This window comes from Anoplophora glabripennis, unplaced genomic scaffold (genome assembly GCF_000390285.2).
Source record: "Anoplophora glabripennis isolate ALB-LARVAE unplaced genomic scaffold, Agla_2.0 scaffold951, whole genome shotgun sequence".
NCBI classification, from domain to species: domain Eukaryota; kingdom Metazoa; phylum Arthropoda; class Insecta; order Coleoptera; family Cerambycidae; genus Anoplophora; species Anoplophora glabripennis.
This window is the reverse complement of record NW_019417244.1, coordinates 86,452-100,708: the sequence shown is the minus strand read 5'-3', so window position 1 is coordinate 100,708 and position 14,257 is coordinate 86,452. Positions and strand designations below refer to the sequence as shown.

The 14,257-nt window shown below is 32.8% G+C and overlaps 1 protein-coding gene across 2 annotated transcripts in view; it reads right to left on the bottom strand.

Moving 5' to 3' along the window:
• The window catches only part of LOC108913564 (ATP-binding cassette sub-family G member 1), an 89,920-nt gene that overhangs the window by 35,199 nt on the left and 40,464 nt on the right, over window positions 1-14,257 (bottom strand). For both annotated transcript variants that reach the window (XM_023456075.1, XM_018719131.2), the window contains exon 2: window positions 10,078-10,195. In XM_023456075.1, coding sequence (XP_023311843.1) covers window positions 10,078-10,195 — 118 coding nt within the window. The remainder of the gene's footprint in view (window positions 1-10,077; window positions 10,196-14,257) is intronic.

Genomic DNA, 14,257 nt, shown 5'->3' with positions numbered 1-14,257 from the left:
TAATTGCTTTATTTGCTAGGCTGCCCAGTTTTTTTCTAAGATCAAGTTCACATTGATACCTATTTTGTAAACAAATGTGACATAACTTTTAACATTAATATTTATGTCGTAAGTCGTGACTTGATCAATATGTACATGAGTTTTTATTTGTTTATTTACAAGGTTCAACCATGTTTATAGAATTCTCAAGACTCCTAACAGAATTTTGTAAAAAAAAAAATTGAAAATGACTCATTTCACTAAACGATAGTATGTATATTATTGACTTCAATCGATCGATTGGAATGTTGGTAAAGATGTTTCATCGAATAATGTCCGGATTTTTTTCCTGTCATATCTTGTTAAGGTGTAAGTAATTGTTAGAAAAATTATAAAAATATATAAGTTGTTCAATTTACAAAAATCAATTCTTGGATGTGTATTCTGTACTCTTATATTAAAAATAGTTATTTATATTTCCGGCAATTTTTTTGTCATATTTTTTGATATCTCGAAAGATAAAAGAGAAATTATGGATAACTCTTGTAACAGACCGCGAACTACTCCGTACAGAGAAATACCAAATAAAATACCTTCGCGAAATAAATTCTAGATTTTCCAAGTAATTGTGTGATAAAGATTGTTTACAGGGTGGTTAATTGTCTAATTTTTACGTAAATTCACGTTTTTCGCTTATAACTTGTTTCCGTTCTATTCCATGAGAAAACAGTAAATTAACTTTTTTTCGTCTTCAAAAGACCTACAAAACTAGCACTCGGGCGTCAAAAAATATTGATTAGATCAAAAGTTATAAACAGAAGAAGTTTATTTGAATTAAACATTTATAAACTGCGTTATTACTACCAGAACGTTTTGGCATCGCATTCTCTCATTCCTTATCACTGTCTAATAACTCACACGAAATCTGGAATCGCTAGGTTGAATAGTTTACAAGTTATGGTCTTATAAACAAATTAACTAATTAATAGTGTAGACGATCTCGAGGATCTTCCACAATCGCACTGATGTTGTCATGGTAGTTTTCATAATAATACATTGAAATCTATATATATTTTTTTAATTTCAGCAACCTCGAAATTTTTTTTTTATTTTTTAGCCTTCGTTGCAAAGTGATATATACGACGCTCGAGCGTGATATAGTCATATATTATTACATATTCGGAAAGCTTATGAAAAGAGCTTTAAGTTAAAAAAAAATCGTCAAGATTCGTTGAAAAACAACGGAGTTACAGACTGTCAAATATATTATTTTCAAGCAAATTTCGCTTTTTTAACGGCAGGACTATGAATATTATCGTCATTTCCCCCACCCTTCCGCAGCGCAACGGCTCGCCGAAAAATCAAGCGACCCACTAACTTTTGACAATATTTCTTACATACTTCCACAAATAAAATATTTTTACTTTGGAAAGTACTCGGGATGCCCGTTATGACAGTATATTTTTTGCCGCTACCAACCTAATTTGTTTAACAATCGACCGTCAACTTTGACAGTCTGTAACTTCAACGAATCTTGACGATTTTATTTTTAGCTTTTCGAATATGTAGTAATATATAATTATCACGCTCGTGCGTCGTATATTTCATAAAAAATAAAAAAAAATCCAGGTTGCAAATTTTAAATTAAAAAAAAATTATATATTTCAACGTATTATGAAACCTACCTTGAAAAAAATCAGTGCGATTGTGAAAGATCCTCGGGATCGTCCAGACTAATAATTAGTTAATTTGTTTATATGGCCATAACTTGTAAACTATTCAACTTACCGATTCCAGATTTCGTGTGAGTTATTAGATAGTGATAAGGAATGAGAGGATGCGATGCCAAAACGTTCTGGTAATAATAACGCAGTTTATAAATGTTTAATTCAAAAGTCATAAATAAACTTCTTCTGTTTATAACTTTTGATCTAATCAATATTTTTTGACGCTCGGCTAGTTTTGTAGGTCTCTTAAAGTCGAAAAAAAATACTGTACTGTTTTCTCGTCGAAATGAACGGAAAAAAGTTATAAGCGAAAAACGTAAATTTACGTAAAAATTATATACCTAATGAACCAGCCTGTAAACAGCTTCCCCCCATTTTTATGACTGTGGAAACTAATATGTTATTGTACATAATATTTAGCATCTATAGTGATAAGTTCAGCTTGTTGAAGCAAAAAGTCGTGAAATGGTAATTTCCCAGCTTATTTTCCTGGCCTAATTAAGTGGATCATCGTAGACACAGGAAATATCTCACTGACATAAAGGCTAAAGACGATGTGGCATGGCCTACTTGGAAATATGTAATCGTTTTAAAGATAAAGTATAATAATACCGTTATTTTTATCTTCAAGTTAAATGTACAGACTTTTACAAACAGTCTTATCTACAAAATATATGATTTTGGATTAAAGTATATACATATCTGCTTTACATTCTAAAACACCTGTTGTCTAGTACTAAATTAAAAACTATTAACGTGCTGATAAACAATAACATCTTATCAGATCAAGGAAAAAGATTGTGAAATTGATATTTGTCTCCTATCAATCATGCAGTAAAAATGATAAAATTGTGTTGCGACAATTAAGAATTATCTTGCACTGAACGTTCTGGGTACGGTTCGTGAGGTACAATAAATTATTGTTCCCGATAATAAAGTATAACGTTCATTTTGTTATTTACAGATGAATGGTAATTCACATCACACTGTCATAGTATCTAAAATTCACCAATGTTTCGAATAATCGCAATATTTCTACAAAAGAAGATTACATGACGCAGTCAAATTTTTACCAATCTTTCCAAGATTTCTCGCGAAGCTCCGCATACGCAGCGATTGCTATCGGATCGTTCCAGATGCATACAAGCAGGAGATGGAGCGCTACACGCCTCAGAAACCACAAATAAGCGATACAAAATATCACCATTGTTACGGAATTTTTCACCGAAGCATGTAAAATTTCAACCGCCCAGCCGCCCGGATGGGAAGCTCGCCGCCGAGAGTCCTCCGTTTCTCGAACGATGATAACGTGTGCCACTTCTTCCCCGAGGTCGTCGACAACAGCCAAGAGTAGAAAATTTTTTCCACCCACTTTTCAAAAAATTATGAAAAAATCGACATCCAGATGACTTCAAATTCAAACTTCTACAAGACCTTAGGGTCGGTATTAACATCACTAAGTTTCAGGTCTACAATTGCACGGGGACAACTGTACCAACCAAGGACGCTGTTTTTTCTGATCGAAAAATCCAGACACTAAACCGGACCGTACAACAGGCTACCCTACGGAATCCACCCCTACAGTGTACGAACATCAACCTTGGGTTCCTACAGTTACTTTGCCAGAGTATAGTACCATATAGTACGCCTGACCAGAGAGTGTACTCGACAACACATTAAGAATTTGTATTTATACAGGGTGATTCAGTCATAATGTCATTAATTTTAAGAGCAGATAGAGAAAAATGAGTATAATACGATGGCGTGATTAAAAAAAAATTAAACGCATATTTAAGCACAAAAAAAATATTTTCAAATCATTATTTAACCCCTTTTTCAGGCTGTTACTGACCGGCTGACGTCGTCGGTTATTCAGAATTTGAGCACGTCTACGATATGAACAACGCGCCCTAGATGCAACGTTGCCATATTTATATATTTTCGCTCATATAAAGACAATAAATAAACGGTTTGCTCACGTCAGCAAATAATAATTTAAAATACTATAAATTATTTTTTATAATTATGCAATCAACATATTAAATTATTATTGTTGCCCAGCAAGAACCTCGAGGAGGTCTGAGCATGCCTTGCCAAAAATCAGTTTTTATTAACATCATAATGTTAATTTTTTGCTGTAAGCAAATGTTCAAATACATTACCGTTACCGTCTATGCACAAGTGTACACGTTAGATAGATGAGCGGCGGATGCGATGGAATAAACCAGGGTTGTTACGTATTTCTTCAGCGGCATCTTCGATACGATTCCGCAACTGCTCTACATTCTCTACCTCGGTGTGATACACGACAGATTTCATATAACCCCATATACAAAAGTCCATAGGATTATGGGCCCTCATCTCCCTATCCACCGATTGGGACATTGATCGTCTAAAAATCCACGGACATCGCGAGCAAAATGGGCCGGATCTCCGTCGTGCATATACCACATATCCCGTAGCATCTGAAGGGGAAGGTTTTCAAACAATTCTACTAAAAATTGAAAGTAACGCGGCCCATTCAGATGTTCAGGTAGAAAATGCGGCCCAATTAAACGATCGCCATATACTCCTGCCCATACATTGACACCGAACCTCCTCTGAAAGCTAAACCGACGAGTAGTGTGCGGGTTTTCATCTGACCAAATGTGACTATTATGGCTGCAAAGAAATTAGCTCTGTTTCACTTTAAATAAAATTTAATATTGAAATTACAAAACCCCAAGAGTTCAAATAATTTAAATTTCATTTCATAACCATTTCAATTTCATTACAGAAATAATGACATAAAAAACCAACACTCACTAGATAAATTATAAAGAGAGGGTGAAATGTATGTAGTATTTAAATATTGACTGTAAGTAATAGAAGATAAAAATACAATCGGACGGAGACAAATAAACAACTCGGTACGTGTTTCCGACCTAGGCTAACCTGTGTCGAGGTCAATAACCTTCTAATTTGCACGTGCACTTTAGTCTAGGAGCCAGACAGGGTTCCGTTGCCAACCAGAGTGCCACGGCTGCAAACAACTTATTCTAAAGTATTTTGACCTCCTGAATCCAAAAAACTTGGTCGCAAAGCCTGAAAGTGGTCAGTTTAATTGTTATCAACAAATTAAATGTTTAAATGGCTGTAAAAAGTTTATTTTTATAGCTAGTACACGGAACCTGATCTGGCTCCTAGACTAATACGAACTGTAGTAGGATCGTATTCCATGCAAAGTAGAGCAAAAAGTTGTCGGTCTTTTATCAAAGGAAAATCGTGTCATCAATGAATAGGGATGATTGTTTTCGAATGTACGGTTATTACAATTTATCATTTTTAATATTATTAACGTTTTCACGTTTTATAATTTATTATGTTAAATAATACACAGTTTTAGTATTTCAGTTTATTATTCAATATGCAGTTGCGTATAACCAAAGTTTACATAATAAATGTAAACTTTAGTGTAAATCTAAACTTTGGTGTAACCTAGGTAGGCACTTATTGTTTTTGAGAAAGCAATACTTATGTTTTTTACCTGTTTAAAATGCCAGCACGAGTAAAACAGCATTCATCCGTCCAGAGCACTTTGTTAATAAAGTTCTGCTGCACTTAGGAACCAATTGCAAAATTCAAGACGATTGGGGAAATCAGCTGCTTCTAAAGCTTGAACTTTTTGAAAATGTGTTATGTTAACTCCTTTGCGGGAAAAATGCGGGAGATATGGAGGGTGGTAGATTTGAATAAACGCTTTAAATTGTTAATGGTTTTGTAACCGTGTGTAGTGTATTTTGTATATTTGGGTATTTAGTAGTGTGCCGACTTTTTTATTTGATAAAATACGGTGTGCCTACAAACAGGCAACTACCTTTGCTTTATTTATGTTCTTTTAATGAAAGTTTACTTCGAGAAGTCAGGCTTGTTAAAACATTCTGCACTAAGTTAATACAATTGTTAAAATTATTTATAATAAAATGCAGCATGCTCCTTTATTTACTTGAATACGTTTAGCAGTAAATGTGAACCACACATTATGATGTGAACTTGGCAACTCTGTTCGCTTCAGCCGAACATTACGTTACAAAATTTTCCGAGCATCCGGGCATCTGCCAGGGCCGCCCTCGTAGCGGGAGTTATGGGTTGATTTCCTTCATTTTTAAAAGTCGAGTAAAATTTTTTTTTTCCGATTTTCTGTCTTTATTAAGCCTTCCGAATACGTGGCTAAAATTAATGACATTATGACTGAATCACCCTGTATATTATACTCTTATTATAAAAGCATCAAGGTCAAAAATTAGAAACCGCATTTTCGAGTTACAATTATTTCTCCAAAAAATTACCTAAACCGAGCGCAACACACTCTCAACTTTACGCTGCAATATTTCATAATCTTACAAAAAGCTTATCGTTTCGGTGCTTCACAAACACCGTACACCATAGTGCTTCTAATCAGTGCAAAGGTGATTTTTAGACAACTGGGCCAGTGCAGGGTATAATAAAAACTATTTCAAGTCATACAAACTTTTAATAAGGCAAGTGTTAGTGCCTACAGTGCGTTTTAGGATCAATCAGAAACACAAATTAGAACATGGCTCATCCACCCAAAGCAGATCGAACTCACAACGGAGGAAGAGCGCAAATCTCTGCTTCTTTCTTTTACGACTTTAAGGTCTAACGTTAAAAATGAAGCGTATAAGATACTGAAAACCCCTTCACCACGAGCAGGTAACTAACATCCTGGCACCGAGGGTAAAACGGACCCAGGTTGGTGCGATCGTTCCGAATCCATTATAAGGGTGTACTACTCTCTCATGATGCTAAGGGAGAGCAGGTCAACTCCACCGAGAGCAAGCCAAATCGAATAAAATCCGGATCATGGCGCCCGACCTGGGGCCATGAAAAGAAAAACGACCGACCTACCGACTTACGTAAATCCGCGGCACGGTGCCCAACGCGAAGTTATGTTGCTAAACGAACAAGAGACCTACCAAAATCCAAAATCCAGGATATTACATTCGAGCATGCTCCAGCAAGAACTTGTCGCTCTCGGACAAATATACTAAAGGTGAATAGCAAATATATCGTAAGAAGAAAAGGATAAGATAAGAAATAAAAAAAGCTAACATCTGAAAAATCATGTTAATGATGACCTGATAAAGCCGGAAGAGGAAATGAAAATTAGATAACGAAAAGTGTAGAAAAAGTGTAAAAAGTTGGCAAAAATATGGTCACAACTGATGGAAACGGTATGGAGAAGAAAAAGGAATATGGAAGATCAGAAAAGCAGACAACTCGGACGAGCCCAAGAAAATAAAAATAAAAATAAATAAAGCAATATATATTTGTAAACAAGTAGGTACATGAAAAAAATGATGGATTAAAAGAGGAAATATGGAATGTTAGAGGAACATATCAAGACGCGGCATTGAAACAATTAGTGCGAGAAATAAAGAAATACAATTATGATGAGTGCAAGAAACTTAAAAAAGAATGTGGAAATTGATGTGCATATATATTTTAACAGTGGGAGGAAATAAATAGGGTGCTGAGGTTTTTAGTCAGTGCTTTTTTTTTGTAATTTGTAACTAGCTTGATAAGCTAAAAAACACTTACTTACTTACTTACTTTAATAAAAAACAAATTAATTGTTAGTGGAGTTTAAAGCTATATCAGTAAGGAATATGTTGTATGGAGTTGAAGAGAAAATACCAAAATGTATCTTTCATAATTGTACATGCACTTACGAAGGAAGCTCAAATAGAATCAAATGAAGATTTTTATAGAATACTAGACACGGAGTACAAAAGAATACCAAAATAGGAAAATAATTTTGGGCGATGCAAATGTAAAAATAGGAGAAGAGAGGAAATGTTTAGACCAACAATTGGAAAATTAGTCAGCATTAAACAACAAATGAAAATGGATATTTATTAATAAATTCTGCAAAAAAGAAATAAATATTAGTGGAGAGTACATACTTCCCAAAGAAGGAGATACGTAAAGGTATCTTCAGATTGTCAGATGGAGTTTATGTATTACGTTCTAATAGAAAGAAGTGAAATAGGTAATGTATGAGAAATATTAGAAGTTGCAGGGGACCGGACGCACATTAGGTCCATTCTTTATTAGGAATAAAAAATGAAACAAAAAATTCCCATTGCGAAGAATAAGTAAGGGACGCTAGAAGCAACAGCGGAATAGTAAGCTTACAAAGTAAATAATGAGAACAACAGAAAATATCAAAGTACAGAACAAAAAGCAAAGATGGTTTGACGGGAAATATGAGATGGAGAGAAAATAAAAGATAGAAAAAGAATTTACAATCAAGAAACATTGAGAATGATTACAAGAAAAATGGGTGTATTATACAGTTTCGAAGGAGTAGATAGTTTTATTTACTTAGAAATGGAATTACATACAGTGCTATTTTTAAAACCTGACATAGGCCAACTTTTTTATTTGAAGTGATAGACTAGTACTTCCAAATGCAAAGTTGTAGAAAATAACTTGATTAAGAAAAATTTACAATTAATTCTTTCCGGTGTTGCCAGATTTCTGCAGTAGCTACTAAAACGATATTTTTATAAATGGCAACACAGTATTTTTTTAACATAATTTGACAAACCTTCAAATTCTAAATAGAAAATGTTAAGTCACATTTCTTTATTGGAGTAGCCGTTTTAGAACAGTCAGCGAAAACAACGAAAATAATCTGTAGTCGGATGGAACCAACATAGCAACAGTAGGTCTTGGAAATTAAACAAAAATTGTGTTGTTTGAAAGGAGCCGTCATTATTGTGCTGCCGTTGTGTTATTTTACAACTGTTTATTTAAATGTGTATGAAAATAACGTTTTAATGCAGTTGTTAAGATGATTTTGAGCGTTTTGCGAATCCTTGGGCACACACTGCCAGTTGATTTTAGTTTTATTAAGTTACTTCTTAAAAACTCCGATTTGGAAGAGACTTATCGGGTTGTCTTGCGTGAAATTCAGCGCACGCATTGCGTAAGCTTAAGCCACCAACATGAAGAAAAATTCATTCAACTTTCTCTTATGGATTAAATAACTGATTAATCATAGCAACTGAATTAAAACGTTATTTTTTATACACGTTCAAATACAACAGCTGTCAAATAATACAATAACAGTACAATAATGATGGCTCATTTAAAACAACACAATTTTTGTTTAATTTCCAAGACATATGTTAGCTTCTTTTAGTTTCTGCCGGCTACAGATTATTTTGGTTATTTTTGCTGATTATTCTAAAACGGCTACTTTAATAAAGAGATGTGAAATAACATTTTCTATTTAGAATTTGAAGGTTTGTAAAATTATGTTAAAAAAATACCTTGTTGCCATTTAAAAAATTATCGTTTTAATAGCTACTGCAGAAATCTGGCAACACTGGAAAGAATTATTTAAACATTTTTCTTAATCAAATTATTTCCTGCAACTTTGCATTTGGAAGTACTAGTCTATCACTTCAAATAAAAGAGTTGGCCTATGTCAGGTTTTAAAAAATAGCACTGTATATAGAAAACCAAATATGCAAAATGAAATATATACAAGAATAATGACCGGAAGCAAATTAAAATAAAAATTTATAAAACAATAGTAAGACAGACCTACAGTATTGTACGAGTGCCAAAAAATATTTGGAAATAGGGAGAAGTAGAAGGGAGGAGGACCAAAGGCAAGGTGGAAGGACAAAGTAATGAAGAATTTGGAAATGTAACATAAACGCTAGAAGGAAGGAACGAAGGAAAAAAGTTTGAAGGAGCAGTAAATCGAGTCATGGGTCCATTCGTATAAATTTTTTCCACAGTTGGAAAAATACCAATAAACATGGAAAGAACGTAAACTATAACACAAATAAGGGGAAAAAACTTGTGTAGAAATAAGTAGATTAATCTTAATGCTAGTGTACCTTTTTTCTATGAATATATTTCTACATGTCCCTGTCTTCCCTAAATAACATACCCAACTACAACCAAAAATTGAATAATTATAAGCCTTTAACATTACAAACTTTTACTTTTATTAGTAGAAGAAGTAGCAACGGAGGACAAGGTAAGACTGTAAGACGATGAAGGTCTCCAATATTTCAATTCAGTCTTACCTGACAAGCAATATTAATTTCAAATATTTTTTCAATTTCTACACCACTGAATGTCGTAGTATTTCATAGAACCAGATTAATGTTCTATGACTGTTGCAGTTGCCACTATGAACGTGTCAATTAAAAACCATTAACAATATTTCTTCGAACCGATAGGTAGCTGCATATTGAAACGTTGAATGCATGATAATATGATGGTTTCAAGGCTGAGATTTTCTAATTCCGTAAAAGTAAGTAAGTACAATTTCATCAATACTTACGTATATCCTGCTAGTATATTCATGAGGCAGGTTTTCCCCGAGCCGGAAGGACCCATAATGGCGGTCAGTTCTCCTCCAGAGAAATCCCCATTAATATGGTCCAACAGTTTTTGAGTTTCTGAAGTAAAATAGAGAAAAAATAGTTAATACTTATATAAATTTGAATATTATCTAATGTATAATGTGGTTTAGGTTCCAAACTCTTACCCTTGTCTTTAGCAAAATATGAATATAATGAATTGCAGCTACAAAAAAAACATAGTGTAGTTAAACTTTCATTTAATAATACAACTAGCCTTTATGATTTGTTTTTAAGTTATAGGCATATGAGTAACTAAATAAGAGGATTTATTTACTTGTCTTTCATAGGAAGCACCACTTGCTCCAGACGCAACTGGCGCCATCTTACACCCGTTCTGCAAACAAATAGCAGCTGCAACACAAAACAGAAACGGCAATGACCGTGCTATCAGTCTTTGGTTTGAGAATGTAATTCAAAAACTATGCAATAGATGTCGCTGCCTAATATGCTTTATTACGCTGCAGTTGGCGGCAAATTTAAATATACCATCATATTCAGAGTGCAACTTATATATGGAATAAAAATCATAATCATTGACTACAAAGTTTTGTATTGACTAGATGTTTTTTACAAAATTATGTAGTCAATGATTTTATGAATATCATTTCAAGCCATCAGCCGTACCAAACGATGCTGGCAGTGTATGCGACAAAGCGTCCTACTGCGCAAGAAAGCTATGATTGCCGCCAAAACTCATCAGTCGTATCAGATGGCGCCGACCATTCATGGCCCTTCATCGTCTAGAAGCCGCCAACAGCGCGGAAAGGTGCGAAAATCTTCACCCTCTTTCGAATTTCGGCAAAATTTATTAAGTCCGAGAAATTCGCAATTCAAACTACAAAACGGCCTTAAGGTCATCATTAACCAAAAGGATTTCCAGCACCATAACCCTTTGGGGATGCCCACAATGCCATGCTCCAAATTATTTCATTCATTAATAATGTAGTTATTGTTACACACTATTTATTGTAAATTAATAAAAAATTTTTAATAAATATCACAATTTTTTGTATAAATCAAATTCCTAATTTCCAGGCTTCTAAAGCTTCCATACAGACATTCTAAGGAGGTCATACACATATAAACTTCAGTGCCTTAGCCCAGCATACTATGGACACTGATAATAAATACACAAGGGTACTACCATATTCGACTGTGCTCTCGTAAAAGTAAGTTATTAGTGCAAAAACAAAGGTTCAGTAAAAAACCTCATAAACAAACGCACAATAAACTGGATAAACTAAAGCATATTGCAATGTAAAGTGCGTCTTTCACTCACTTCGATACAAGCGTGAGGGTGCACGACCAACTTTAGATGTTAAGGGATAATGAAAATGAGATAACCAATCAAAATCCGCGACAATCTGTTATAAGTTAGCTAAGCTAACTATTGTTTAGGGCAATGAGGTGTTTGCATAAAAAACATAATTATATAGTGTTTTGTCATTGAATTTTATACTGAAAGTTAATGATATTTGCCCAAACAATTTCGTTAATGGCTAGGAATTTTACAGCGTACCTAATTTTGATATAGCTGTCCGTCACATTCGTTTTATTTTTGCATTTTTTAAATTATCAGTTAAATAATGATTTGATGCAAAAATAAAGATTCAATATCAAAAAATAAGCCTTTTAATCTGTGACTTTTCGAGATGTTAAAGTAATGAGTCAAATAATGAAATTTCTGAGCAGTCATTTTAATTTTTTGGTTTATGTTCCATTCCAACATTTTGGTTTTAACGTGTGTCCCCACAAAACAAATGTAGTTATAGTAAATTTTTCTCATCGTCAGAAGAAAATAAGCATATTCCTGAAATTTCTGAATTTCTATGTAAAATATCAGGTGTCAAAATTACAAAAGAAATTAGCACTATTTCATAAAATTCCTGTAGTTAAATTTAAAAAATAAAATTTAGCATGAAACTGTACCTCCTCAGATATTTATCAGGTGTAGCAAGCCCACAATCCCAAACTGTTGCTGGCCCGCAATTACTCGGTAGACATGAGTTCTTGCCTCAATCCAGTTGTACAAGGTGTTTTTCAAAAATTGGTAATGGTAACAGAATAGTTAATTTTTCTTTGGAGTATCATACATATTTCTTTATACATTTGTACACCTACATAATTTTTTTTTCGGAGGATCACTTTGTTTTTAAGATTTATCTATTGTTAAAAAGTTTTCCGACCTTAAGACAAATTTGTAGTTGGTCAAAGTAAGTAAACAAATTCATAGGCGTCTGCATGGGAAGTGCTTGCCCCCTTCCCTGACTTTGTAGTTAATGTACAAAGGTGCAATTAAATCCGCAAAATTCATTGGTTTTGGTTGATTTTTATTGTATTTGATTAGTTTCGCTTTCATAAGCTGTACTTACTCTTGCTTCTCTAACAAATTTTCTACCAATGTGATCAGTAGTCCGGATTCTATCACTTTTTCATTGAGGGGTCCCCGACATATTGTTGCATTTGAAAAAAAAGTTGGGGGTGGTTTACGCCCTCCTTGAAGGGCTATATTTTACATATTGCTTGAAAAAGGTAATGTATTTACATTCAAACGTTGACGTGTTTCAGAAATTATTCAAAAACTTATTTAGCTCCCCGGTAATGAATTTATTCCAGTTAAAGTCTCCACCCTGTATATAAATAAGTAATATATTGTAACAGGTAGAAATTGACTTAAGCGTTTTTATTATAAAATATACCTAATGGAAGTTAAGTTTAAAATACATCAAGTAATGACATACTGGATAGATGGTGACGAAATAGTAATGATAATTTAGGTGACATAATAAATTAATAAAGTGTTCATAAAATAATGGAATTTAGCAAAAAAAAAATGTTAAATTAAGTAATAATCTAATTAATTGAAAAGGATAGATTAAGAAAAATTGTAATTAGAGATAAGAGTGCAGTGATTTAAAAAAGTGGTGGTTATCAAGGATACGGAGAAAAAATAATGATAATGATGAATAAGTAAGAAGAGGAATTAGTAGATATAAATATTAGAACAATAAAAAGAAGATTAAATAAGAAGTGAAATAAAGTATAGAAGACTAAAAGAAAACCATATAAACTACCAGGGGAAATCAATCGATGAGGAGAATTTAAAAAAAAATTAAACAAGCACAAAGTTATTGCGGTACATTCAAGAAATGATAAAGAAAGAGTTAGGAAAGAAAAATTAGGGTGAAGTCAAAATTGACAGATAACTAACTATAATAGTAAAATTGTCAGGTTAGTAAAACATCATTTGAATTGTAGCCATTAAGAAAGGAAAGAAGCCATATGAGCCATAAAGGTGATTCAGGCAGTTGCAGCCAACAGAGTTGTATAGGACATAGAATGAGAACAAGTCAATAGAGGAGAGATCAAGTGGACAAGAGGAAGGATAATAGACAGGAGATAGATTGCAGAAAGGATATTACTACTGAAAAAACCATAGACAAAGAAAGACAATAAAAGTGTAGATCTAGGTAATAAGAAACTATAAATTGGTAGTATAAGATATTAGAAATAAGTTATCGCAGGCTAGATAAGGGAATTAGTAAGAATTTATAAATGTATACTCTATTGTTTCAATATACGAATTTCAATACCAATTACAACAACACTATTTTATTTTTTTTTTAAACAAAAATTAATGACATATTAAAACATTTTTTTAATAATTAATCTCAATACGTTTTAGAACCGACCACTGAGATGTCATCATGTTCTATTAAAAATTTGTATTATCTAATTTTCAGAAAGTAAAACTATTAATCTAATTGTCATTAAAATAATTAAATTTAAAATCTAATTAAATTCTAGATCAAGAATAATCATATAAAAAAAAAATTACAGTTGAAAATTCAAAATCAAACTAAGTGACATCTAATAAAAGCTAGCCTGGTAAGTAAAGAATATAGTTTATTGCAATATTTTTTACACATACTACAAGAACATTCATAATTTATATTTTTCAAATAACATTTCACATGACAAACATTTTTTAAATAATGCTATAAAACCACACAAAACAAAATAAATTATTTTATAGTATATTATATATATTATTATTAGTATATTATATTATTAGTATAGTATATTAGTTAGTATTAG